Here is a 27,042-nt window from a genome sequence, read left to right as displayed (position 1 = left end):
TTAATGAGAGGCTAACTCTGTACTTCAGTTGGTGTTTTGAAGTGTCAGTGTGTTTTTATTTCAGGGAAACTGTTGGACTTTTAAAGTTATGGTCAAATCAGACAATCAAAAGACCTAAAATGTGTCCCTGTTGGTAACTTTGGTCTACACGTGTTGTACAATAGCTAACAGCTCCATAAGGCTGTTCTTAGCTAAATGCTAACTTTACTCCACTAACATGCTCACAGTGATGACGCTAACATGTCATGACTGTTAATTCTCTTTGAAAAAAAGTTTATTATTCTTATTTTTTCTCCAGTTAGTACAATATTTGACAAAACAAACCATTATCACACCATCATCTCACCTCAAAGAGATGCTAACTCAGGGTTTCAGTTGGTGTTTTAAAGTTTTGGTGTTTTTTTTTTTTTTGGTGAAAGGCATAAAATATGTTGCTGTTTGTGACATGACGAAGTCTACAGTAACTAGCTGCTCCAGTAGCTGTAGCTGAATGCTACATGTAGCATGCTAATGTGAACACACACAACTATGGTGCTAATGGGATGTTTCTGTTTCCTTTCCAGAAAAGTTTCACATACTTTACTACCATGATTACGGTTGTTTTACCCTGAAGAGATGTTAACTCAGTGGCTCAGATGCTGTTTTGGTGTAGTTAGGTTTTTGTCTGAAGAACTGATGTCTTTATTCTTGACATAAAAGTGGTAAAATCTGATGCTAAAGGGATGCTAACACTGCTGTGTGTTGCTTTTAGTAATAAAAATGGTTGGGGGGTATAGAAAGTATGGAATTTTTGGCAAAAAAAATCTAATCTGAGGAGCCAAGGACAAAAACAAAATTCTGCTTTCCCTTTGGTAGCATGAGTCAACAAAGTTTACACTAATTGTAATGTTAGCATACATGCCTGCAGGGATGATGCCACTGTGCTGTTACTGAATAGGTATAACGTTTACCATGTTTACCATCTTAATTTTTCTGTGTTAGCAAGCGAACATGGTCACAGTGCTGATTCTGATAATGTTCACCATGTTTTAACCATTGTAGTTTGGTGTTTTAGCATGCTAACATGCTCACAATACCGGTGTTAAACAGCTATAATGTGAACCGTGATCGTTTGGTCCACATGACGATGCTAATGTGCCCTAAACAGGTGTCATGTCCTCCATATTCACCATGTTAGTCTGGCATGTTAGCATGCTAAGTGCAGTAGAGGCAAATAGAATTAGCTCTGCAGGCATAAAGAACAAAGTAATGGATGTTTTATAGGACTATACTTAAAGTAAATTTCAGGGGAATTCATCCAGTGCATACATTTATAAATTATGTATTTATTTATGTAGGTCTGGGATTATATAATTCTAATATATATTGTAAAATAACTGCGATAAAATGTGTTGTAGACATTATTCAACTACTTAAACTTTGATGGGCAATTATTTACATTTCAGTTAAAAAAGAAAATTACAATCTTTGTTTCGCCAATACAACGTGCCACGATTATATTTAACAATGTAAACGGGACATTGGATGAAATGTGTAATTATTGAAAGATGTATAAGATTGATTAATTACAGCTTCTGTCCCGTCCAACACCAGGAGCCCGGTTCATTCAACATGCGGCTGTACGAGCGGATCGAGTTCGGCGGGCAGATGATGGACCTGGTGGACGACTGTCCCAGCGTCATGGACCGATTCCACATCAACGACATCTTCTCCTGCAACGTCACCAACGGCAACTGGCTCTTCTATGAACACCCACACTACCGCGGCCGGATGTACCTGATCAGGCCCGGAGAGTACAAGAGATTCAGCGAATGGGGCGGCAGGAGCGCCAGGGTCGGATCCATCCGACGCATCGTGGACTACTGACCTGCTTTGGAGGACATTTTGGAAATACTTAATGTTGAGATAACGGCCTGTAAGACTGTAGAAAAACTAGTGTACCTGTGTTCTACTGACCTAATGTCCTGAAAAGCTGTTTAAATATTACTCAGAATGTCTGACGTTGAGATGGACTCACAAAACCCTCACCACACATCAACAAAACAACAACCAACAAAAACACATTTCTTGAGCTGCTTCTGATCAAACACTCACCGCTGTAATAAAGCAATTGTAAAACCGAGTCTTTACAGTGCGTTCAGTTGTGAGGAGGATCTCAGGTGTTTACGCCACAGCACGAGTTGTTCATCCGGCAGCCTTTAGGACGAACCAACGTCTGATGTGAGAAAAATAAGAGGTTTGTGCAAATCTTTCACGTCTTCTGCCACCTCAGGAACGACGCTGACCCACATCAACAAAAAAAAAAAGTTGCTGGATTGTGCAGATTACCTTGTGTCGGCCCGATTAGCGATCAGTTTGATCCTGCTGATGCTGTGCAGGACGCCCGCTATTGTATTGCAGCATTTTCGGGAGGAAATTGTGATGAACATGGAGAAAGAACAATAACTCATCACACACCAAGAGTCATCTATACATAAACAGATTTTTCCCACCCACGCTCCCCTGATCCACCATCAGTGTGGGGGATATATTTGAATGACAATACTTTATGCTGTGCAATCACACAGCTGCCCTTTCTTTCTTTTTTTTATAAAGCACAGTGGCTTGGCTCAGAGACAGCATTGACCGCTAATGCAGACTGATGCCAACATGGGAAAGGTAAAGAAAACTAAACTCTACCAGTTTAGCCAGGCTCTCTGCTCTGTGCACACTCGTATTTGTGTTTAGGGAGTTTGTGCATCCTTTGCTGCTGTGTTATAGCGTCTGTGTTGCTTTCCCAGATCATTTTTTACGAGGACAGGAACTTCCAGGGTCGCTACCATGAGTGCAGCAGCGACTGCGCCGACCTGTACACCTACTTCAACCGATGCAACTCCATCCGAGTGGAGAGCGGCTGCTTCATGGTCTACGAGAGGCCCAACTACATGGGAAACCAGTACTACCTGCGGAGAGGGGAGTACCCTGACAACCAGCGCATGATCGGCATCAATGACGGTGTCAGGTCTTGCCGTATGATCCCTCAGGTAGGTCAGAAAGACGCGGTTGGACAATTTGCTTAGGAGGGCTGTGCTAAGAGCTTTTTTTTTTGCAATGTTGATAGCTTTTCTGTCTTCTAAATCAGGAAATTAGTAAAGAATTGGTAAAGAAGTATGTTACTAATGAACAACTGAAAGTCAGAGGAGGTAGTAACAGAGTTTTTGATGCCGTACCAGTACCGAGGCTCCTACAGGATGAGGCTTTACGAGCGCTTTGACATGTCGGGCCAAATGCACGAGCTGGTGGACGACTGTCCCAACGTCCAGGACCGGCTCAGCGCCTCCGACTTCAACTCCTGCAACGTGATGGACGGCCACTGGCTGATGTACGACCAGCCCAACTACAAGGGCCGAGTGTACTACCTGAGGCCTGGAGAGTACCGCCGGTACAGTGACTGGGGAGGCGTCAGCCCGAGGGTCGGATCCATCAGGAGGATCACCGACTACAACTGAAGTCAAGACTCTGTAACTGTCAGTTCCTTCAATAAACCTGCTTAATAAATACTCCATCTGTCATTCTGTGCACTTCTTCACCACAAAGCCTCATTGGTTTTTGTAAATATCCATGAATTTTGCAGATTTCTTCTTTCAGTCACAGAAAAGAAAACCTCTCCCGTCTGGCAGCCGTGGTTAGCTTTGCACCGGAGCTTAATCTCCTCTGTGCTTAGGCATACCATACCAAACAATGCCAGTGTTGCCCTCTCCCAGTTTGTGCCCCTGATAGGATTAACTGGTCTTGATGTGAGCAGAATTTATCCATATGATTAGCGTTGAACACGACATAGAGAGCATCAGTGCAGACTGTTGGACAGGCAACTGATTCTAAACACATCTGATAAATTAAAATCACACAAAAATGTATCCAGAGCGAAAGACTGACGCTCATTTAATAAAGCAGCACATATGAATAAATATTAAAAGCACATGTCTTTAAACACGTGTCCCAGCATAAATGAATGCCAGCCGCATTTTATTGTTTTTTATCTTAAAATACCTCAAAATAGACATTTATCTAAAGCCAGTTAGACTCATGCTGTTGGTCTTAATGTCTTAATGTTTCTGGAAAAACAAAACAAAAGTTGACAAAAATGCCTAAACTTGCTTCGGGAACAAACATCAGATGAGTTTTAAGTATCTGTCATAAGGAAACAGCCACAGATGCTTCATGAAACAAAATAATAAATCAAACATCACCAAACACCTGAACAGGAGTTTTAAGATTTAATAGAAAATTACATCTTCTGATACAGGATAGAAGTTGAGACTGGAAAGTTTTCGAATGTATCCCCAATAAATGTAAATGACCATTATATAAAGCTCACATATGATCACTCTGAGATCTACCAGGACACTATGGACCAGACAGCAACAGAAAACCCCAAACCACATGTGATCTGTGTTGGACAGAGACAAAAAACAAGGTCACTATTTGCTATAACTGGTCCAGAAATGCACACGCTCATCTTGCAGTGGTATAAAATCAGGGACGTCTTCAAACAAAACAAATATGGCTGTGATACATGAAGGGAATTGTAGTCCATGAAGTGAAGCCCATGTAGACCGCCTGGGTGTGGGGGCAAATGAGGCGTTATCACAGCTAAACGCAGCACAGTGGACACGATCCTGTAGAAACCCTCGGTGTGGCCTACAGCGGCCCGTATACACTTACTTATTTACATGGAGTGAAGCTGCTCAGGTAGAGCAGGAGGGAGAATGAATGGCTTCCTGCTCTGTTACGCAACATATTTAATGCGAAAGGGCTGTTCCATATTGTTCTGCAGCCTTTGTCCACTGGACGTGTGGATACCATACTAGTCTTTTCCTTTGTCCACACGTGTCAAAACACCAAACCGCTTAATTATTTATCCTCTTTTTTTCAAATACAAATCCATATTTCTGACCCAATGTTGTGCTCCAACACAAAGGTAAACATGTGCCAGTAGCCTTCAGTTATAACTACCAGAGAATTTGAATAACAATGCTTTGTTTGTGGAGAGGTGGTATAAAAAGCCCTGAAAACATGGGGAATCTCTCCAACGGAGACCATGGGCAAGGTAAGTCCTGTTTTCTCTCTGCTCGCGCTAGAAGTAAGTTGCTGCCAGTATGTTTGATTTTGAACTGAGAAATGTTAATCAGGCAGAGTTGGACCCGGACCGGATCTTGATGCTCTTTTATTTTCCACCAGATTATCTTTTACGAGGACAAAAACTTCCAGGGTCGGAGCTATGAGTGCAGCAACGACTGCACGGACCTTCACTCGTACTTCAGCCGCTGCAACTCCATCCGGGTGGAGAGCGGCTGCTTCATGATCTACGAGCGACCCAACTTCATGGGCCACCAGTACTTCATGAGGAGGGGCGAGTACCCCGACTACCAGCGCTGGATGGGCTTCAGCAGCTGTATCCGCTCATGCCGGATGATTCCTATGGTAAGATGACGTCCACTTAAATTTTGCCACTTGAAGACATTTCTCTGTTTGTTTCTTGACCGTCGTCTGTTGGTTCTGCTCCTTCAGTACCGAGGCTCCTACAGATTGCGTATCTACGAGAAGCCTGACTTCAGCGGCCACATGATGGAGTTCATGGATGACTGTCCCTGTGTTTCTGACCGTTTCCACCATCGCCACGTCTACTCCTCTAATGTTATGAACGGCTACTGGATCTTCTACGAGTACCCCAACTACCGCGGCAGACAGTACTTCCTGCGGCCCGGGGAGTACCGGAGGTACCGCGACTGGTGCGCCACCTGCGCCATCGTTGGCTCCTTCAGGAGGGTCACCGAATTTTAGCCATCGAGCGAAACCTTTGCTGTAAATATCAAACACTTTGTTTATTAAAGATGTTGAATTTTTAACCTGCTTTGTTTGGAGGGTTTTCATTGGTTTGACCTACAGTGTGATTTGTTCCCTCGGGTAAGTAAATGGAGCCTTTTAAAGAATATTAAAGGGCTGCCAACATGTTTACTACAAATAAATGTTGTAAACAATCGGCTAGTGAGTGCTCTTTGTTGATGTAATGACTTATTAGGAACAAGACTCAGCCATAAACTAATAAACTATCTGTCAAGTTTCCAATGTTGTACTCTGTAGAATCTAAATTATAAACCAGTAGATGCCTAATAACAAACTTATTGTACATTATATATATTATAAACTATAATAAATCCATTTCCCTGTTGCTACACTGCTGGATCTGATTATTATTAAAACTTCTAGTAACTTATTTGACTTGCTTCAGTCGAACATTTTCATTCATTTGCAATATAAAGAATAATAGTGTTCAAGTTCCAGATCAAAACAAACTCCAGAACACATCTTTTCAAGAACCACTATAAGGTCATCACTTCTAATTTTCCCAGTTCGAGTAAAAGCGGTTCCATGATGTCAACCATCACAAACACCTGAAGTTTTACGGTTACTGACTGCAGCAGGAACATTTAGAGTTTGGACACGTTAACTAACACGTTTGTTTGTTGCACTTGTAGGTTGTTGGTCCAGTGACGAAGCTGGAATCTCTTCAAAGTAAAGTTAACGAAAGCAGGAAGCAAGTCGACGTCTCAGTCCTTCGTTGTCCCTGTTTTTCACACGGTCTTCTTCAAGAGGTTTTTTTCTGGGAGGTTTCTTTGCTTGATTTGATCCCTCACTGGCTTCCCACCCATGAAAGCGAGTTCAGATATATTACAAACTGTATATTTTTATTATTACTCAATGTGTCTCTTGACGATGTGTTGATGTTTGTCAGATGGACACAGTGTCTGCTGCAGGTGACCTTCATCCATCTGATGGCAGAGCTGCTTCCTACCAAACACATCAATACCGATTCTCAACATTTATCCATTTATCGGAGGACTTTTTGCCATTTTGACTAAAAGGTGTATGAATCAGAGGTCAACACTGGTTTCCGTCTAAATTTAATCAAAATTTAAAACAAATTTCTGCAAAACAAAATGTGCCTTAATTCCAACAGCTACCTTTATGCAAATATTCAGAGCGGATGCAGGAATTAAACAGCTGGCAGAGAGTTTTAGAGGATTTAACACCACAGGAGACAACAAAACAAACAAACAACAGATATAGTGATGGACCATCATATATATGTTTGTTTCATGCACTAGTTTGAGAAGGTTTCAGGTAAATCTGATGCTTTTAATAACGTATGTTATGATTTATTTGCATTCAGCTGGTTTCAGTTTCACTCTGTTGTATTTTGATTTTCTCGATATTCCACTTTTTTTTAGAGGCATTGAGGTTTAAATGGTTCCGATCAGGTTTGTGACCACGCAAACTGAAAAACATTTAATACCGTTAACATGACTGCGTATCAGCTGGAGCTTTGGGATACTTGTAGACACTCAGGCTTGTAGATCTGAGCTTTGACTAGACTTATTATTGCATAAATCCTCGTTAAGTAATTGAAGTCCTTACATGTTCTTCTCTTCTTACACTGGAAATCCTGCCCACTGCAAGCTGCAAAAACCCCGTTACCTTATTACGTACTGTAGAAGTAAACAAAGGTTAACGTCGTATATAGTACTAGTACTTGCTAATCTTAATGCATTACTACCTCTAAAGTACATCATTTGAATCAGCAGGCTGTGCAGCAGTCACAGAGACATTTACAGTGGTCACATACATGTCTTCTTTTACATTTAAATGCTCCTCTCAAGCAGCTTTTCTTGTATTTCTAGCTTCATACAGTCTGTCTATATAACATAACATTTATGAATGCCGCGTAATGAGCAGCTGAACTGCTGTGTCACCTGGCATCCCATCATCGCAAAACAAATTTACAGTAAATCAACATCAAGTGTTGGAACACAGCGGTGGTTTAAAACAGAATGTCTGATCAGTAGCTCGACTGAAATCACACGTTACACACAGTCGGTATGTTGATGCTGTATAGCAGCAGAGTATTTGTACAGGTTCTGGGTCTGTCGTGGTTTTGTCAGATGTGGCTCGATGCCATGTTCTTTCCATCACTGATGATCAGACCATATGTGGAGAACCTTCTGTCTGAGAATGGAACACACACAAAGCTTATGCTTATAATAGACAATGCAGATGACTGCTGCCAGAAATGTATAGATGGAGAACCATTGTTATGTGTTAATAGGCCACGTTCAGCAAAGTCATACTGCTAATTCATCAGCTTTGCACATTTGAATAACAACACAACATGGCCCCTGGGATTTTGTATAAAAAGGCCCTGGAATCATGGAGTTGGCAGAGCAAGTTGAACCATCCACTGGGAACAACCTAAACCACCATCATGGGCAAGGTAATGGGACGTTTACCTACACATTTCATCTTCCAATGACAGTTTGCATAAATCAAAATTTGAAACACTGACACCAACAACCCCTCGATTGTGACCTCTGGTGTGTTTCAGATCGTCTTCTACGAGGACAGGAACTTCCAGGGTCGCTCCTATGAGTGCATGAGCGACTGCTCTGACATGTCCTCCTACCTGAGCAGGTGTCAGTCCTGCAGGGTGGAGAGCGGCTGCTTCATGGTCTACGAGCGCCCCAACTTCATGGGCCAGCAGTTCTTCCTGAGGAGGGGCGAGTACCACGACATGCAGCGCATGATGAGCATGGGAATGATGTTCGACTCCATCAGGTCCTGCAGAATGATCCCCTTTGTAAGTGTTACCAAACATCCTTGGACTACGCTTCATGTAAAGTTGCTTTAAAATGGGCGGCTGTGGCTCAGGTGGTGGAGCGGGTTGTCTTCTAATTGCAAGGCTGGTGGTTTGATCCTCCACAGCCGAAGTGTCCTTGGGCAAGACACTGAACCCGACGATGCTCCCAACAGCAGGCAGCACCTTGCATGGCAGCTCTGTGGCAGTGTGGTGCATGAATGTGTGTGAACTGAGTAGCACGAAGGTAGAAAGATGCTATTTAACTGACACGCTGACATTGTTCCTGTGTTGACTCACAGCACAGAGGCCAGTTCAGGATGAGGATCTACGAGAGGGAGAACTTCAGCGGTCAGATGTCTGAGCTGATGGAGGACTGCGACAACATCCAGGACCGCTACCGCATGTCCGACTGCATGTCCTCCCAGGTGATGGACGGCCACTGGCTGATGTACGAGCAGCCCCACTTCAGAGGCAGGATGATGTACCTGAGGCCCGGAGAGTACAGGAGCTTCAGGGAGATGGGAATGAGCGGCATGAGGTTCATGAGCATGAGGCGCATCACTGACATGTGCTAGACTTCAGCTAATTAAAATGTGTAATTCATAACCACGGTGGTCGAGTTTGTGCCTTCTTGTCTTTAACTGTAATAACATCTAACAAAACCGGAGAACAATCTGAAATACAAACGGCACAACCCATGTCCCAAATAGACATAAAAACAGTGATAATTTACTAGTTATTGACACCGATCATGATGCGAATAGGCTCTCTTTTGTACCGTGATTACGTTGTGAATATTGTGGGGCTGCTAAAATGTTCAGGGCTGATCAATACCATGAACAAGAGGCTAATAGGAGTTATTTCTATAATAATTATTAGGAGACAAGACACAGCTCAATCTGTCCTGAAGTTGCTCCAGAGCTAATTAATGATCCATCAGTTAGTATATACCACAACAACACACTTACTGTATATAATATATGTTCAGATAAATCCTGACAGAACATTTTCCTGTAGCTGAAGTTTCAAAACAAAACATGGAATTCATTACCAGGCTTGTCAAGTGTTACTTTGGTTTTCTTCCAGTTTGTCTTAAAGAGCTAAACAAAACTGAAGAATACTACTGAGTCTGTACTACCAAGTACACAAATCTGTACTACCAAGTCCGCACCACTGAGTCTGTACTACCAAGTACACAAGTCCATACTACTGAATCCGTACGACCAAGAACGCAAGTCTGTACTACAAACTCCGTACTACCAAGTCTCTACAACCAAATCCATATTACCAAGTCTGTACTACCAAATACACAGATCTCTACTACAAAGTCCGTACTACTAGTTTTAACTTAATACTACATTTAGTATACTATCATAGGACCAACCATTGCGACTACATAACAGCCTCGTTTGAGGGCTAACACTTAGCTCATAGTAGCTAACGATTAATTAGCTGTAGGAGTAATGTTACCATAACTAGAAGCCAAACTAACAACAAATAGACTGTGGATAATGGAAGGACATATATTCAGGTTATATAACGGAAAAACACACAGCTGTGAAATCACACAATCATAAAGGATCAACAAGTCAGTAACTCAAACGGTCCTATGAAACCAAAACACAGTAAATACACATTTAACACTGTTCAGGACTTTTGGGGTCTTTTGGACGCCAGGCCATTTAGTTTAGGTGACAGTTATTGTTTCTTTTTATTTTTGAAGATTATTATTATTTAAAATATAAAAAGAGGGACATTTGTCATGCATTTGGAACCAAAAATACGCCAACTTATCAGAAAATATACCTAACATAGCATAAAAGTCTATAATGAATACATTTTCTTTCTTGGGGTCCACTGTACCTGAAAGACCTTCTACGTATGAAAGTCCTGAATAGGGTTAATTAAAACTAAGCTAATCCCAGAATCTGACTTTCTGACATTTGAACTCCCCTAATGAACGCTGTCTTGCCATAAATGTGTATTTTTTTGTTCGGACATAAACTGACGAGCTAGCAGCGATAGCTAACTTACCATGTCTCCTGTTTCTTGTATTTAAGACAACTCTATTTCAGTTACTTGTTTCAGGTAATATTAATAACAAAACAGCTAAATTTAACCATAACTAAAGCAGGGGAAAACAAATTAGCGCTGCTAAAAACTAACTAACCTAGCTTAGCATAGTGATACTGCAGCTTCTTGTGACGTTCACAGTTTTATTTTATTGAACTGATATCATTTTTATTTCAATCATTAGCTCAAATAACACACTAACACATCATTTGTAGAAACTGTATTTGTAACCGTGTCTTTTTTGATTCTCCAAGCCTATAACTAATTTAGCCATTTTCCTTGTTTCCCTGTGGAGTAAAAAACACCAAACAAACTGCTAAAAGCTAACCAGCTTAGCTTAGCAGAGTGGTGATTCTCTTGTCAAGTTTGCATGGTTTGATTTGATTAAATTACACATGAATCAAATGTTTTAAAATGAATTTATGTCATATAAACAACACGGCAGCTAAACCTAATCATGATACAAAACACTCAATGATTATTGTGCTAATGCTAACTAGCCTAGCTTGGCAGAGGTACTGTAGCTTGTATCTCTTGTAAGATTCACACAATTTTTAGACGTTTGAATCAAGTATTTTCAATTAAACGGATGCACTATTAATAACTGCAGTTTAATCAAATCATGATGGAAATAAGGAAGACTAAACACGAGGTAGAGTTAGCGCTGCTAAAGCTAACTAGCCTTTGCCTTGTTTCTGCCCTAACGTTAAGGCAACAGCGCCAAATGAAGTCATCACAATAGTTACAGAAATACAAGAATAATTTATGTCAGACTTGAAAAGAGGTTGGTCATATACAAGTGAAGACTGTACAAAAGAATGAAACAAATAATTTATCAGAATAAAAGAACAGACTCATTTGACTGGTTTTCACAGCTGGTTTCATTCACGACATCCCCGGCGGTGATTATGATTCAGGCTCTTCTTGGAGGTTCCAGTAATATTTGGATATTTTCCACAGGTCTTTACAAACAAGCTGTTTAGGTTTTTAAGAATTTTTTGAGGTCTCAGTGAAGCTTGCCATGTAGTCAGAACACATTTCTTGCGTTTCATTCGACACCATATACCAATAAAGCAACAACAAGCGGACACAAGTTCACTTAGAAAACCGTTGGGCTTGTGTGTTCTCTGCAGACACACCACTGCCATGTAACTCCAACCTACGAACAGCTACACGTCCGTTTATATCCAAACCTTCTGTGTATGTTCACACCTGATCATGATCAAGGCTGAACTCCTCGTTTAGCTTCGTTTGGGGTCCATAGCTCCATATAATATACGAAATAAGGCTCAAGGTGTTCACTCAAGGAATGCTTCTTATTATGTAGAGACACATTTTAGGCCAATTTGATTTGTTTCTAGCATCCAGTTTTGTGGAATATGCCGACTGAGCATTACCTCCACCAACGCATTCCATCTATTATTTATACACCTTCATCCTCACCAGGGTCGTGGGGGGCTGGAGTCTATCCCAGCTGACTCAGGGTGAAGGCACCTGGACAGGTAGCCAGTCTATCACAGGGCTACACTTAGAGACAGACAACCAGTGAAGCTACATGCTGAACCTCCACGCTACGTTTGTGTTGTGTGGCTCTTTAGCTCCTGGAAAACAAACATTATGTCGTCAGTCAACTGTTGCTTCATGTCGACTTTTCTAAAATAAAGCTTCTACATAACAAAGATTGATGTGTTTTTGTTCGTTAGCAGAGTGACGGGCCTCAAAAGTGAATGTTTGTTGTTAAAAACATATTCTATTCATAATAACATACATAATAGGACTATAATCAGAGGTGGGACGTAACAAAGTACAAATACTTTGTGACTGTACTTCAGGAGACTTTGCAGGTGTCTGTACTTTACTTAAGTATTCATTTTTCTGACGACTTTTTACTTTTACTTCCTACATTTGAACACAAATATCTGGACTTTCTACTCCTTACATTCTCTAAGCTGGCTCCTTACTTGTTTCTGCGGATGACGACATAAAAGACGGAACAACAAAAGTCTTTATCTTTCCCAGCAGTGAAGCTCAGCACAGCCCTGCCTGCCTCGGCTGCCTGCCAGAGGCTGGTTAGCACTGCTGGACTGATGTTCTGACCCAAAAGGGCAGAACTTTGAGAACCAGCTTCTGCTGAGGCTCAGTAAAAGGTTTTGGTAGACTTGAAGAGTGTTTCCATGTTGATTATAATGTTTAATGTTTGTAATGTTGCTGAAATGTAAAGTAGAAATAAGTACATTTCTGAACCTGTACTTTTTTTACTTTTACTCGAGTAAAGGACTTGAATCAGTACTTCTACTTTTACCAGAGTCTATTTTTACACAACTATCTCTTCTGAAGTAAAGAACATGAGCACGTTTGCCATCTCTGACTACAATCATGTAGTACATGCTGCTGAAGTTTACCCATATCTCTACCTATAGATCTATATTATCTATAAATATTGAAGTCTATATGTGAAGGGACTTTACCGTGGAGCTGCAGCAGACTGCCTTGTACAGATCCAAACAATCTTTAAATTATACTTTTTTGCCCCCTTTAGTTCAAAATGTTGAAATGAATAAGTGTGTATGAATGTTTTTACACACTGACTTGTCATTTAGTTAAAAGAAAGCGGTAATAAATGTTATTTAATATTAATAATAAATAATAAAACTGAACGTAACGTGGTCTTCCTGCCAATATGGATCCTCTTAATTCAATTAAAACTGTATTATTGTTATCAACACATAACTCCATCTGTGTTGGGACGTGTTTATGGGATGTCAGCTGTAACATGGGCTTTATCGAGTCACCTTAAACAGGTCAGATGCTTCCATCTGATGGCGTGCAGTGTAGTGACCCTAAAAGCTGACTTCCTCATTGGATGTTGTTGTTTGATTTTACGATGAATTAGTTTCCAGTGTATATATTTACTAGTTTAACACACGATTACAGTGTTTGCTGTATTTCAGATCACTCAATAATAAGTAACAAAGAGATTTAAAAGAGAATCACTGGATTTTATTTAAGATCTTGTTTTTGTACACTGCTGTTCTAATAGCAGGAGTCCATGATGCGCCTCATGCTCATGAACCTCATGCCGCTCATTCCCATCTCCCTGAAGCTCCTGTACTCTCCGGGCCTCAGGTACATCATCCTGCCTCTGAAGTGGGGCTGCTCGTACATCAGCCAGTGGCCGTCCATCACGTTGCAGGAGTTGCAGTCGGACATGCGGTAACGGTCCATCATGTTGTCGCAGTCGTCCATCAGCTCAACGGTCTGACCGCCGAAGTTCTCCCTCTCGTAGATCCTCATCCTGAACTGGCCTCTGTGCTGTGAGTGACAGGAAGTCCACGTGAATCACAAACGTCTGAATTCAAGCACTGTTTTGGTTCAACGCATGTTAAATGTGGATGGACGGGAAGGTGGTACGGTACCATGGGGATCATACGGCAGGATCTGATGCAGTCGCTCATGCCCATGCGCTGGTAGTCGGAGTACTCTCCCCTCCTGACGAAGAACTGGTTTCCCATGTAGTTAGTGCGGTCGTAGACCATGAAGCAGCCGCTCTCCACCCTGCAGGAGTGACACCTGCTCAGGTAGGAGGACATGTCAGCGCAGTCGCTGCTGGTCTCATAGGAACGCCCCTGGAAGTTCCTGTCCTCGTAGAAGATGATCTGAAACAGAGCAAAACCAGAAACCGTTATAGTGACACCGCTGATGGTTTAAATCCTGGTCGTTGCGGCGAGCAGCTCTACACACCTTGCCCATGGTCATGGCTACAGTTACAGCTGTTTTGGCTCAGAAGGACTGCACAGTTTTCTCGATGTACCGGCGCTGGTTTTATACCTGACCTGCACTCAAAGGATGCATGACCCCATTGTTGAAATTCCTGACAGAGCAACATGGAACAGAGGCCCCAGCACAGTTCAATTCAAAGGGACCTTCAACGGGTTGTGATTTGCGGTGGTTGCATTTGTGGGAAGAGGCCCTGCTGTGCATTGTGTTGGCTGCTGAATAACAGAAAGCGTGTTTTCCACAAACACCTTCATTTAAGGGCTCGTTAAGTAAACATGAAACTGGAATTATTCATTGGTTTTGCTGGGAAAAAAAAAAGGTAATTGCTTAATACTGTAACTTACCTTGCTAGAAACTGGACACTGGGATTGAGTTTTATATCTCAAACTTTATTTTATGGTCATGTTTATTGTTTTTACTGTTCTTTATGGATTCTGTTTGGACCTCGTCATTGGCCAATCAGGCAGCTGTTGAGCATCAGTGAACAAATACATTCAATAAGACTGAACTGACAGTAGGAGCCTAAATCCTGGACTGAGTTGTTCACATACATAATATTTGACTTATAATGCTGAATCAAAGACACATGAGCTCTTTCTTATTTCTGCACAATGTGATTATTTTGTGTCTTCATACACATGTTTTAAAATCATTTTGTAGTGATTGTCGACAGCTAATGACACGATACTGTAAAACATACAAAGCCATGTAGAGGTTGTTTACAGCAGATTTATTGGTAAATATAATCTTAAAATAACTTGCAGGACCAGTTATTCACACAGATATTAGAGAAAACATATCTTTAAAAAGACAAACTACATTCAAACATCTGTCAGACACAACTGGACAAAACAATGATTATTTCTGGATATGGAATTGGTGGCACAAAATAACTCATTAATCTGCAAGTTTATCCCTTTACGAGCAACTAATTACCATAAATGATGAAGCTTCACTGACAGAACATGAAACCAGGAGGTGCATAAACATTTATATGCACAGTGAGTCTAAATGACTGGAATCTCACCTTTTTGATTTCTTTCCCAAACAAACAGCGTTGCTGCTGCTGTTCTTGCTCATTACAATCTGAGAAGTCGCTGGTGTTGCTGTGAAGCTGATTCTGGCCCCTGCGGTCCAACCCACTGGTTCTGGACGGCGTTACATCTATGAACACGTGAGCATCCACTCAGGTCTGCAGAACATAAAATGACGTAATTTTATTCCACATCTACGTCAGCTCACAGTGGCGACGCTGCTACAAGGACAGTCGTGCACGTAGCTTTATTTATTTAGCGGCTGACATTATCCTATAAAATGTTTTCACTCTGATATGAAAACAGTCTTTGTGTGTAAATTCTTGCCCAAAAAGCCAAATCATATTGTCCATGATTCAATATTAAAAAGCAATAAAAGGGGAACCTTTCAAGGCGTTGGATGGTTTTTAGAGGCTCTGTTGTGATTAGTATGACCTTGTTTTATTATTTATGAGTATGTTTGCCTCTCATTTGGTGCTGGTGTTTGTTGGCCGGTTGTTTCTTGTGTTCGAGGTTGGGCGGGGCCGGCTGGAGGAGGATGCTCCAAACATGTGGTGAAGGCCGACGCTGTGCTTTGCATCAACGTAACACAACACGTCTGTGAAGATTCTCAGTCCTCCAGGTCATGGTTGTTCTCGTAGATTAATGGTAGCAGCTGGACTTGCTTGAGTTCCTTGAAGACGTTCCACCTCTCATCCAAGAGGCTTCATCAGTTCTGACTATTTGGAAGCTCCAGATACTTATATACGTAAGGAGCCATTACCAAAACTCAGGTGTTAATGGCTCCTTAAGGATATCAGTATGTGGAACTCCCAACTAGTCAGTCAGAACTGATGAAGCCTCTTGGATGAGAGGTGGAACGTCTTCAAGGAACTCAAGCAAGTCCAACGATTAAACTGCAAGAGTAACACAACACGATGCGTTGATTCATAGTCAGTATAATTTATATATGTGACTCATCTGCACAAACTCAGTTGCATTGCGCCTTGGGTTATTATGCAGAAACAAAAGCGGCATGTTGCTACCACGTGACATCATGAGACAGGATTGGCTGGCAGTGACACTTGTGCACTAGTGATTTCCTTCTTTCTGCGCTGGTGCACACTGTCGGTATTTGGCAACGATGTGGAGCGTGATGTTATTACACCCTGTTGTTACCTACATGTAGAAAACAACCGAATGGACCAATCCAATGGACCGATCCAAGTAATAAACCCAAAGTCAATATTTTGTCACGTGTTAACGTAACTCGGGCTGGATCTGGGATGTAACCTGAGGTGCAATGGGCCTGATCTCATGCAGATGGGTCACATGTATGTTGACAGGCAAATGAAGCAGCGGAAAATCTGTATATTTATCCCTCTGACTGTAGTTTAATGGACAGGTGAGCGCACTGGTTTCTATCCAATAAGTAGACAGACTCAGTAACGACATGTTACTGTGCCTGGACTGATCTGTTTACTGTCATGTGTCGTGATCCTGAGTTAAAAAAATAAACAACAAAAAACACTAAAAATGATGGTAACGTTTGAGTCATTCCTGAAGATTTAATGAATCATTGTGCATTTGGGTTTCGCATCAAAATAATACAAAATGCAAAATCAAATTCATGAATTACCAACAATAAAATATATTTTTTTGTTTCTGAGAAGTTGTATTTAAAAGAAGGAAGGTTCATTTAGGTGAAGTTAGCAGGACTCAGTGATGCCTCTGACGGAGCTGAATCTCCACTTGTCGTAGTCCATCTCCCTGAAGCTCCTGTACTCTCCGGGTCTCAGGTACAGCATCCTGCCTCTGAAGTGGGGCTGCTCGTACATCAGCCAGTGGCCGTCCATCACCTCAGATATATGGTAATGGTCCTGGATGTTGTCGCAGTCCATCAGCTCAGCAGTCTAAGACCTCCAAAGTTCTCCCTCTCATAGACCCTGATTCTGTCGTTACCTTTGTACTGCGAGGAGAAAACGTAGTCATTGGTCATTTAAACAGCCAGATTGTGTCCTATTATATTGGTATATTACATCTTGCCGTCTGATTGTATTACCATGGGGATCATACAGCAGGACTGGATGCACTCGCTGAAACCCATCATACGCTGGTAGTCGGAGTACTCGCCCTCCGCAGGAAGTACTGCTGACCCATGTAGTTGGGTTGGTTGTAGACCACGAAGCAGCCGCTCTCCACCTGGCATGAGTGACACCTGCTCAGGTTGGAGGACATGTAGGAACAGTGGCTGATGTCCTCGTAGAAGATGATCTGAAACATCAACCCAGTCTCACGGCAATTCGTGAAATAGTCACGAAACTTAATCCATTGTTCCGTGTCCTGGAACACGATTTGCCTTTTTCGTGTTTCCCAGCACGAAATTCAAACCAATACATTTCAATTAGAGTTATGTTTAGTGTCTGGGACACATTTCTATCCCCCATTAGACAGCACACATGCTGTGATGTTCTTGTTGTTCTTTTCAGGCATGAACCAGTTTTACTGTTCTGGCCCGTCCACACTAGTAACTATAGAGACCACTACACAGATGTGTGCGCCCACAACCTGACAGCAGTGAGTCTTTGTGTCCATCAGATGCCCTGATGTCTGTCCGTAAGAAACACAGTAAAGCAGGCGTCCACTGGTTACCGTAATCAGGGACAATCGATCTACATGAGCAGGAAATGAGAACCCTGGTGTCAAAAAACTCCAACACAATAATACCTTTATGTTTAACATGTTTAATCAAATGAAAACTTTACAACTTTCATCCTTAATGTTAACTGACTATTGATAATCAGTTGATGACGACAATAAAACTTTAAACTGATTGAACATCGTAAACCAGGGCTCTCCAGCTCTGGTCCTCGTGAGCTCCTGTCCTGCAGGTTTTAGATGTTTGCAACACACCTGACTCAGATTAATGGATCTCCAACAGCTTGTTGTCAAGTTCTACACAACTCTGTTAATGATCCATTTATTTGACTCAGGTGTGTTGCCGTACAGAAACGTCTAAAACCTGCAGGACAGCAGCTCACGAGGGCCGGGGTTGGAGATCCCTGGTGTAGAGAACCAGGTTGAAAAAGGTTGTGATGTCAAACACATTCTGGTGAGTTCCTTTGCACCAATTCTGCATCAATTTAAGGTGGAAATGTCTTTATCTATGTAGAGGAAAGCCTTCAGGCACAATATAGCGTTCTTTTAACATAAAACCATTTTCTTCCATGTTTCCTGGTGAACCCTGCGTCCCCCCCATGACACCTACACCGATGATCGGACCACAGTGTGCAGAATGAGCTCACCTTGCCGTGCATGCTGGCTGATAGATTGGGCGACGCTGTAGCAATCTATTCCCGGATTTAAGCCTTTTTAATTCTTAACGTGACATCAAAACAGTTGATGACACCATTGTGTGGAAGCCACGAGTCAGCAGCAGCCTCTGTTCGTGAGTGCTGATGGGAACGAGTTATTCAGCTCACAGGCTTCCATCATTCTAGATCAAATCATTTATGTTTGTGATTCAAACTGCTGACTTTGAGCCAACAGCAAACAATGTTTTAATTTCTGGTGTCACGAATGTTGATGTCGGACCGAACAATGTTCCCGTCTCACCTGGAAGGTAAACGCTTGTGCAACAGGGCTTGAGCTTTTATTTTGAAGGTGTGTTTTTATGATGTTTATGCAGCAAAAAATAAATTAGACTTTGGCAAACACACAACAGAGCTGTTAGCACACTAGCTAATGTGACTTTGTGGTGGTTGGAGTAAACCTACATTTCATTGTGCAATAATCTGAGCGCAGCACAAGTTTTACTGCAAGAAAAGTAAAGAGCGACTTATTTTAGAGATTTCTGCTCTTAGCCTGAACAGAATTGATCCTGTTAGTGTTTGTGTAGCCTGTTGTTCGTGTGTTTTCAGCCAGACATGTCCTAAAGACATTTCATTTGACCTTCTTACATATACATCAGCATATAAAATACCAACAGGGCTCAAGCCTGACTGTTCTAGATGTTAATATCTGACAGATCTAATGCCAAATAAACGTTGTCTATTCCACTGGTTCTTTCACCAGAGTCAGGACGTCTCAGACACGATAAATAATTACCGTTTGTAATGTTTCTTTGATTTAAATCAGATTAAAATGAGTTTAAAGTTCATGTAAACAGATGAATGTAGTGGCAGATCTGATTACATTTGTAACCTGCAGTCGTCTGTTTGATGACGTTGTTTTTATGATGTGCTTTTATGTATATTTCTGCTAAAGGTGAAAAATGTCTGACTCTCTGGTTTGCTCAGTAATCCTCATGATTGTTTACTTAGTGGTTTACAGAAGGTATAGAAGAACAGGGGCAGCCGCAGATTCAAGTTTCATCTTAGTTTTTTTATTTCAAAATAAAAGTGTCTAGCACATGTCCATGATGCGCCTCATGCTCATGAACCTTGTGCCGCTCATTCCCATCTCCCTGAAGCTCCTGTACTCTCCGGGCCTCAGGTACATCATCCTGCCTCTGAAGTGGGGCTGCTCGTACATCAGCCAGTGGCCGTCCATCACGTTGCAGGACATGCAGTCGGACATGCGGTAACGGTCCATGATGTTGTCGCAGTCGTCCATCAGCTCAGACATCTGACCGCCGAAGTTCTCCCTCTCGTAGATCCTCATCCTGAACTGGCCTCTGTGCTGTTTGGAGAGAGCAGACGATAATTAACATCCAGCGTTGTGTTGAAGTCGCTCCTCTGTGACATCGTTGTGTTTTACACCTACCATGGGGATCATACGGCAGGACCTGATTCCGCCGGTCATGCCCATCATGCTCATGTAGTCGGAGTACTCGCCCCTCCTCATGAAGTACTGGTTTCCCATGAAGTTGGGGCGCTCGTAGACCATGAAGCAGCCGCTCTCCACCCTGCAGGAGTGACACCTGCTCAGGTAGGAGGACATGTCGGGGCAGTCGCTCATGCACTCATAGGAGCGGCCCTGGAAGTTCCTGTCCTCGTAGAAGATGATCTGGAACAGAAGAGTCACATTCATCAGACTCTGATCTGTACAGGTGACCACCTGAGCTCAGAGGAACTGTGGAGCTTACCTTGCCCATGCCCATGCTCATGTCGGTGGTAGACATACTTGTAGGTGAGCTGCTGCTGTTGCTGTTGCTACTGCTGCACTGCTGTCCTGTCGGCTTTAACCCTTGCTTTTATACCTGCCTGAACCCTACAGGGTCAGTGGGCCCCCTTTGTTGAAATGCCTGACCCAGCAACATGGTATAGAGCAGCGAACCGGCCGCCGTGCATCACATGACTGGGCCTCGAAGACTTTGGAAATGTTACACCTTTGACAAGGTAACACAAAGCCTGTTTATCAGTGGTAAGGTTGTTATATCTGTGTCAGAGTGTTAGATGGGTTAGGGTTAAAAAAAAAAAATGCTTGATGTGTTTGAACTCATGGGGAAAAAAATAGAAAATAAATATAAAAAATATATATATCAGTGCTGCTTATTGTTCATGACTAATTTGCTGATAATGTTGTTAGAAACAGCGCTACAGTCGTCCTCAGACGTATTCATAGCCTCCCATTAAATAAGGAAATAAACAGCTGTCACTGAAATAAGCTGAAATTGACAAAAGTAATAATAACTAAACATTTAATGAACATCATGATGTTGGTTTTGAATTATGGTTCAACAGAAATAATTATAACAAAACAAAACAAAACAAAACAACAAGCAAACCAGCATGATGGGACCCATAAACTAATATTTAGTTGAACAACCCTTTGAGCCAATCAGGTGTTTCTGTAACTCTCAGTCAAACTTGTGCACCTGTTGACAGGTATTCTGGTTCCACTGCTCATCAGCAAAGTGCTCTAGCTGTCCAGGGCAGTTTTATTATTTTTTTTAGATATGCTTTTCAACCACAATTCAAAAGCAACATCTTATTTCACTAAATTATAATTTAACAAATTTTTATTTATTATTACTTTTTTTAGTTTCTAGTTATTTGAGTGATTTTTGTAAACGTTGCCTTTTCTTTAATGATATTTGATAAAATAAAAGACATATGCACACAAATAAGGAACTTCCATCCATCATCTACATCTTAATCCTCACCAGGGTCATGGGGGGCTGGAGTCTATCTCAGCTGACTCAGGGTGAAGGCAGGTTCACCTGGACAGGTAACCAGTCTATCACAGGGCTACACTTAGAGACAGACAACCAAGCACACTCACATTCACACCTACGGACAATTTACAATCACCAATTAACCTCAGCATGTTTCTGGACTGTGGGAGGAAGCCGGAGAATCTGTAGAGAACCCACGCTGCACGGGGAGAACATGGAGACTCCATGTAGATAGATTCCGGGTGTCCTCACTGGGACGTGAGCCGGCGACCTTCTTGCGGTGAGGCAACGATGCTAACCACCGCTTCACCTTGCAGCCCAATAAGGTACATGACCAATGAATTATTAAAAAGCAAAGTTAGTCAAATAATACGAATACTAAAGAGAGCGTTTAAAATCTAAAAACAAATGAGTGAATTAACACAAGAGCAGCCGGAAGTAAAAATAAAATTAGAAATCTGATGAAATGAGTGAAGCTTTAGCTGCATGCTGTTCAGACAAACGTTGTCACATTAATGGATTTCATATATGAACCTGTTTGCAGCATTTTGTGCCCAAATATAAGCAGTGAGGCTCTTTAATGGTAAACTGAGCTCTCAGGACAAATATTGGTCTGTTTGTAAGCAACATAACAATAAACTGCAGTGACAATTTAATAATGCATTTTATGTGTATAAAATATGTATTTTCTAAATTAAATTCAAAACAGTTCTGACAATATGTGTTTTTAAAAATGTACTTATTGATCATATGCAAATGAGTGACTGTCTCTGGTGCAGCAGCAGGAAGTTCAGATGTTTTATTGTCTATAGCACCAAAAAATAACAAACCACAGTTAAAGAGATTCTGTTTTCTGTTCAGAGGACTCCCATAGCTCACACCGGTTTCTGTGGTCGCCACCATGTTTAACTATTCCTTCACTGTGCCTCGTCACATCGGACGATCAACACAGTTCATCTCTTTTAATTTAACTTTTATTCAACCAGAGAGCCTCTTGAGATTAAAAGATCTTGTTCGAGGAAGTCACATCCAAGAGGGGTGATGTTATAAAGGTCCAACAATACTAAAGTTGAGCAACTGACATGGGACAACAGTAAAGCACATTTAACCACCCGAAGGCCTAAAGACGCCCGTGATACCCACATGATCCACATTCATACCGAGAAGATGCAGATAGAGAAGACGGTCGTGCTTTAATCTTAACACTGCAAAAATACATTGATCGAGCAATAAGAATAAAAGTGATACATGAGGTTTCAAAGAAGTCATGAAGTTTAAGCTCAGTGGATTCCTGTTACCAGAGTTAGGGGCTGTAGCCTTGTTTCACTTCAGTACAACATAAACCAACAAATGGAGAGTTTGGTTCCGTAACGTCGTGGTGACCACCACAGGGGACCACAGCTGCTCTTCTGCATCAGTGCTGGTGTTCGTTGGTGTTTTATTTGCTGTACAGATGTTCATTCAAGTGCTGCCAACAACCAGTGTGCAGCCTCCCCCACCAATACGAACAAGAAAGCTCTAAAGACTTTAGACAACGCCAAATAAATGTAGGAGTAAAAAGCATTTACCAGCAGCACCTGCCAACCTCCACCTCCATGCAGTCTTTGGGGTGATGGTGAGAAAAACTGAGAAAATACCATTCTGCCCATATAATTAGCTAATTAATGATTAATATGCTAAGAGTCAACTCATATTTGGTTATAATACACCAATACCAGAGCTACTCAGTCATCCTTGACAACTAAGTCAACTTATAAACTGGTAAGTTTCATTTAGATGCATTACATTTGTGGGAAAAACAGAGTCTTAGGCTTGCATATCCAGACCTGTCTCCCCGGCACTGGGCCATGCTGGAGAATCATTCCTCTACTGGGAAAAACATTCTGCTTTGTATTTCTATCAACCAATCACAGTGGTCCTGGGCGGTGCTGAACCCAGGATGCAGCAGCGGTGACCAATAGTAACAGAGAGAAAAATATTCATGCCCGAAGGTGAGAACTGGCACGAAAATGGCAAATTCACAGAAAAAAACAAGTGAAATCTTTTAGCGTGTCGTCAAATCTAATTAAATCCACAGTCAACCGTTGGGGGAGTCAGACGAACACACTGAGAACGTTAAGCCTCCTTTAGCGGTGGTTTGTATCCCATTGCATATGTTCAGTATGATCATCCTTAGTTCAATAATAAGCTGGACAAAAGTCAAATTAGTGCAGAATTATAACTTTATTGACAATGAACAGTGGACATTTACATGCAGGAGTCCATGATGCGCCTCATGCTCATGAACCTCATGCCGCTCATTCCCATCTCCCTGAAGCTCCTGTACTCTCCGGGCCTCAGGTACATCATCCTGCCTCTGAAGTGGGGCTGCTCGTACATCAGCCAGTGGCCGTCCATCACGTTGGCAGACATGCAGTCGGACATGCGGTAACGGTCCATGATGTTGTCGCAGTCGTCCATCAGCTCAGACATCTGACCGCTGAAGTTCTCCCTCTCGTAGATCCTCATCCTGAACTGGCCTCTGTGCTGTAAGTAAAAAATATGCAAATTGTTAAAGTTGCGATCAAACCTACTGACGTGAAAATCTGTTTAAGAGAGGAGTTTGTAACCTACCATGGGGATCATACGGCAAGACCTGATGCACTCCCTCATGCCCATCATGCTCATGTAGTCGGCGTACTCGCCCCTCCTCATCAGGTACTGGTTTCCCATGTAGTTGGGGCGGTCGTAGACCATGAAGCAGCCGCTCTCCACCCTGGCAGAGTGACACCTGCTCAGGTAGGAGGTCATGTCAGAGCAGTCGCTCATGCACTCATAGGAACGACCCTGGAAGTTCCTGTCCTCGTAGAAGATGATCTGGAAAAAAAATACAGTGGTTGTAAGAAAAAGCAGCAAATGTTAAATCCCAGCAGCAGCTTGTGTGCTTTCCATAGAGATGGTTACCTTGCCCCTCATGTTCATGCCGGAGTTGCTCATGCTGGCTGCAGATGAGTTGTTGCTGTTGCTGTTGCTCCTGTACTGCTTTCTACCTGGTTAACCCTTTCCTTTTATACCTGACCAAACGCAAAGAACCAGTGCCCCCCCCCCTCAGAGAACCCCTTACTCAGCAACTTACCATTGAGGCCCACAGAATGCCGAGGTTATGTCCATTTTTTCAGCACAGGGGACCTCGCAGTCTTTAGAAAGGCCTTTTCTCTCAACACAGAGAGCACTTTCTATGTGAATAGGCTGCCACATGTGACTGTTAAGAACTGTATGTGTGCTGCATTCTGTTGCCATGTTGGTTATTTGACCTCAGATTTCTTAGTTTTAGTTTGTTACAGACGTATTTCAAGCCAAGTGCACATATGTATGTTGATACCAACTTCAGCTCTTTTCAACAAACTGATTGTAGAAATGTTGAAGCATATAAGCAATGAATTGGCCGTTACACACGATTTTATGCTTGTAAGCCGATAAACATTTTAGGTCGAACATATGCTGAATGCAGTTGCATAATATACAAAATACAAAATAATGTTTGGTCGGTCTTAACCTTAATATTAAATTAGAGAGGAAAATTTCCTTATGTGAAGAAACTGATCAAATCTTTGACGGCTCACATCCATAAATGTGAACGTTAATGCTCCGTGTAGACTGTTCTCAAAGGCTATTGTTAGCTTGTTAGTTTAGCTGTTTAACCTTTTTGAAGCTAATGTAGTGGATAATATCTCATGTATTGTAACTTAGCTGCTAAAGTTATCTCTTTTCAGGCTAAGCTTATCTTGTTTAAACTAACGCAGGAGTTTATTTATCTTGTTCAACCAAACATAGCTTGTTTAGGCTCATCTAGACGAGTAACCTTATGCTGTTTTGGCTAAAGTTATATGTTTTAGGCTAATATTACTGGTTAACATTATCTTGTTAAGGTAGCTGCAAACATGTCATGTCTCGGCTACGTTAGCGTGTTTAAACTAATATAGCGGCTAATGTTATCTTGTTCAGGCTAATGTAGCTTCTAACCTTATCTTTTTACGCTAGTATAGCTAGCAAACATGATTTTGTTTAGACTAACGTTACTGTCATTATTATATTGTTTATGCTAACGTATATGTTTTTAGGTTAAAGTAGATGGTAAACATATTTATAAAGCAAACGTAGCTGCTGACCTTGTCTTGTTTAAGCTAACTTAGCTAACCTTGTTTTCTTTAGGTTAGCGTAGAGGCTAATATTGCCTTTCATTTGGCCGGTGTACCTTACTAAAATGATCTTGTTGAGGTTAATGTGCCCTGTCTTGTTCAGACCAACATAGCTATTAATGTTATGTTGTTCAGGCTAAAGTAGAGGCTAACGTGAACTAGCTGAGGTAAACGTTGCTCCTAAAGCTACTTTAGCCTTATGCATCTGCTAAAGTTATCATGCTTCGGCTAATGTAACTGCCTTGTTTAGACTCATTTAGCTGCTAAAGCGATCTTGTTTAAACTAGCGTTGCTACTAAAGTTATCTTGTTTAGGCCAGTGTAGTGGTTAACGGGGTCTTGTTTATGCCGAGGTAGCCATCTTGATCAAGTTTGGGCTAACGTAATAGCTTCTGTGAGCTCCATGTTGTTCAGTCAGTAGCTACTGTTAAACATTCACACAGTGTACGAGTGTGTTAGCCCAGAGTGTGTTTAATATTTCTGTATGTTTTGACACAGGAGGTTATATTTATGAAATATGAATTAAACTGATTCTTTTGGGGATCAAGAGTGATGCACATTTCATGGTATTTGGTCTGACTATCACATCTGTGGTACTGATAAATACCAATTATACACAGGAATTAAAAATGCATTATAAATAAAAAAAATATAACATTTAAAGTTGGTGATATGGAAAATAGAAATTCAGACAGATGGCGGTAAGTTTACCTTTAAATGAAATAAATGAAGCAGTACAACAGGTTTGGAACACCCAGTCTTTAAAGGAGGGCTAACAGGCAATAACAATATAATTATACAAAGGTTTCCCTGTAGGTGGTGCTACAAGAAAATTAAACGATTTATTCCTTTTGTGCCACAGTTAAAATTTGTGGAGTTGTGTTGATAAGCTTATCAGTCAGGTAGATTTAATATTTTGTGTGGACGGATTGTGGTGCCAGAGAAAAGGTCGGCAAAGGTCAGGGTCAACAAAAGCACATTGACTTTGGACAGTGTAAACAAAGTGTTGGTGGAGCATTTATTAAACTGACAATAGCACGGAGGTCAAACGTTCACCGGCGTCAGTGGACTGATCCTCTGTTCATCGTGAATATTCCTGTCAGAGTTTTCCGTCTGAGGAGTGGTTGTCTACGTACAGTCTTTTAAAGCACTATCATGTGTGATTATATTTCATAGTACTCTAATGCTGTTTTGTATTATTTACACTAAT

At 41.6% G+C, this 27,042-nt stretch overlaps 7 protein-coding genes and 1 pseudogene across 7 annotated transcripts in view; 4 read left to right on the top strand and 4 right to left on the bottom strand.

Moving 5' to 3' along the window:
* The window catches only part of LOC103367767 (gamma-crystallin M2-like), a 3,372-nt gene extending 1,506 nt beyond the window's left edge, over positions 1 to 1,866 (top strand). Inside the window, exon 3 of the mRNA XM_008295891.1 lies at positions 1,597 to 1,866. Coding sequence (XP_008294113.1) covers positions 1,597 to 1,866 — 270 coding nt within the window. The remainder of the gene's footprint in view (positions 1 to 1,596) is intronic.
* A 765-nt stretch (positions 1,867 to 2,631) lies between these two features.
* LOC103367766 (gamma-crystallin M2-like) lies at positions 2,632 to 3,488 on the top strand. Its single transcript, XM_008295890.1, has 3 exons — positions 2,632 to 2,658; positions 2,781 to 3,023; positions 3,213 to 3,488. Exons 1-3 carry the CDS (start codon positions 2,632 to 2,634, stop codon positions 3,486 to 3,488), a joined length of 546 nt encoding a protein of 181 aa, XP_008294112.1.
* A 1,592-nt stretch (positions 3,489 to 5,080) lies between these two features.
* LOC103367765 (gamma-crystallin M2) lies at positions 5,081 to 5,823 on the top strand. Its single transcript, XM_008295889.1, has 3 exons — positions 5,081 to 5,089; positions 5,221 to 5,463; positions 5,551 to 5,823. Exons 1-3 carry the CDS (start codon positions 5,081 to 5,083, stop codon positions 5,821 to 5,823), a joined length of 525 nt encoding a protein of 174 aa, XP_008294111.1.
* Positions 5,824 to 8,302: 2,479 nt separating this feature from the next.
* Positions 8,303 to 9,249, top strand: LOC103367764 (gamma-crystallin M1). The gene is made up of 3 exons (XM_008295887.1): positions 8,303 to 8,311; positions 8,423 to 8,674; positions 8,974 to 9,249. Exons 1-3 carry the CDS (start codon positions 8,303 to 8,305, stop codon positions 9,247 to 9,249), a joined length of 537 nt encoding a protein of 178 aa, XP_008294109.1.
* Positions 9,250 to 13,780: 4,531 nt separating this feature from the next.
* Positions 13,781 to 14,503, bottom strand: LOC103367763 (gamma-crystallin M3-like). The gene is made up of 3 exons (XM_008295886.1): positions 14,489 to 14,503; positions 14,164 to 14,403; positions 13,781 to 14,059 (listed from the first exon to the last, which is right to left on the bottom strand). Exons 1-3 carry the CDS (start codon positions 14,501 to 14,503, stop codon positions 13,781 to 13,783), a joined length of 534 nt encoding a protein of 177 aa, XP_008294108.1.
* Positions 14,504 to 17,246: 2,743 nt separating this feature from the next.
* On the bottom strand, positions 17,247 to 17,820 carry LOC103367762 (gamma-crystallin M3-like; annotated as a pseudogene).
* Positions 17,821 to 19,941: 2,121 nt separating this feature from the next.
* On the bottom strand, positions 19,942 to 20,668 carry LOC103367761 (gamma-crystallin M3-like). The gene is made up of 3 exons (XM_008295885.1): positions 20,624 to 20,668; positions 20,302 to 20,544; positions 19,942 to 20,217 (listed from the first exon to the last, which is right to left on the bottom strand). Exons 1-3 carry the CDS (start codon positions 20,657 to 20,659, stop codon positions 19,942 to 19,944), a joined length of 555 nt encoding a protein of 184 aa, XP_008294107.1. The 5' UTR covers positions 20,660 to 20,668.
* A 3,234-nt stretch (positions 20,669 to 23,902) lies between these two features.
* Positions 23,903 to 24,640, bottom strand: LOC103367775 (gamma-crystallin M3-like). The gene is made up of 3 exons (XM_008295901.1): positions 24,599 to 24,640; positions 24,269 to 24,511; positions 23,903 to 24,181 (listed from the first exon to the last, which is right to left on the bottom strand). The coding sequence occupies exons 1-3, from the start codon at positions 24,629 to 24,631 to the stop codon at positions 23,903 to 23,905; spliced, it is 555 nt and encodes a 184-aa protein (XP_008294123.1). The 5' UTR covers positions 24,632 to 24,640.
* Positions 24,641 to 27,042: the final 2,402 nt, after the last annotated feature.

This window comes from Stegastes partitus, unplaced genomic scaffold (assembly GCF_000690725.1).
Source record: "Stegastes partitus isolate 25-593 unplaced genomic scaffold, Stegastes_partitus-1.0.2 Scaffold1082, whole genome shotgun sequence".
In the NCBI taxonomy this organism is placed as follows: Eukaryota; Metazoa; Chordata; class Actinopteri; family Pomacentridae; genus Stegastes; species Stegastes partitus.
Note: the sequence above shows the minus strand (reverse complement) of the source record. Positions and strands in the feature narration are given on the sequence as shown.

Excerpts from the sequence above, each read along its gene's own strand:
- LOC103367763 (XM_008295886.1), bottom strand. Across the intron at positions 14,060-14,163 it reads CCTGCCGTATGATCCCCATG|CACAGAGGCCAGTTCAGGAT; the intron begins GTACCGTACCAC and ends TGTCACTCACAG.
- LOC103367764 (XM_008295887.1), top strand. Across the intron at positions 8,675-8,973 it reads CCTGCAGAATGATCCCCTTT|CACAGAGGCCAGTTCAGGAT; the intron begins GTAAGTGTTACC and ends GTTGACTCACAG.
- LOC103367766 (XM_008295890.1), top strand. The coding sequence starts at position 2,632 with ATGCAGACTGATGCCAACATGGGAAAG. Across the intron at positions 2,659-2,780 it reads CTGATGCCAACATGGGAAAG|ATCATTTTTTACGAGGACAG; the intron begins GTAAAGAAAACT and ends TTGCTTTCCCAG. Across the intron at positions 3,024-3,212 it reads CTTGCCGTATGATCCCTCAG|TACCGAGGCTCCTACAGGAT; the intron begins GTAGGTCAGAAA and ends ATGCCGTACCAG.
- LOC103367765 (XM_008295889.1), top strand. Across the intron at positions 5,464-5,550 it reads CATGCCGGATGATTCCTATG|TACCGAGGCTCCTACAGATT; the intron begins GTAAGATGACGT and ends CTGCTCCTTCAG.
- LOC103367761 (XM_008295885.1), bottom strand. The coding sequence starts at position 20,659 with ATGTCTACCACCGACATGAGCATGGGCATGGGCAAG. Across the intron at positions 20,545-20,623 it reads TGAGCATGGGCATGGGCAAG|ATCATCTTCTACGAGGACAG; the intron begins GTAAGCTCCACA and ends CTTCTGTTCCAG. Across the intron at positions 20,218-20,301 it reads CCTGCCGTATGATCCCCATG|CACAGAGGCCAGTTCAGGAT; the intron begins GTAGGTGTAAAA and ends CTCTCCAAACAG.
- LOC103367775 (XM_008295901.1), bottom strand. The coding sequence starts at position 24,631 with ATGAGCAACTCCGGCATGAACATGAGGGGCAAG. Across the intron at positions 24,512-24,598 it reads GCATGAACATGAGGGGCAAG|ATCATCTTCTACGAGGACAG; the intron begins GTAACCATCTCT and ends TTTTTTTTCCAG. Across the intron at positions 24,182-24,268 it reads CTTGCCGTATGATCCCCATG|CACAGAGGCCAGTTCAGGAT; the intron begins GTAGGTTACAAA and ends TTTTACTTACAG.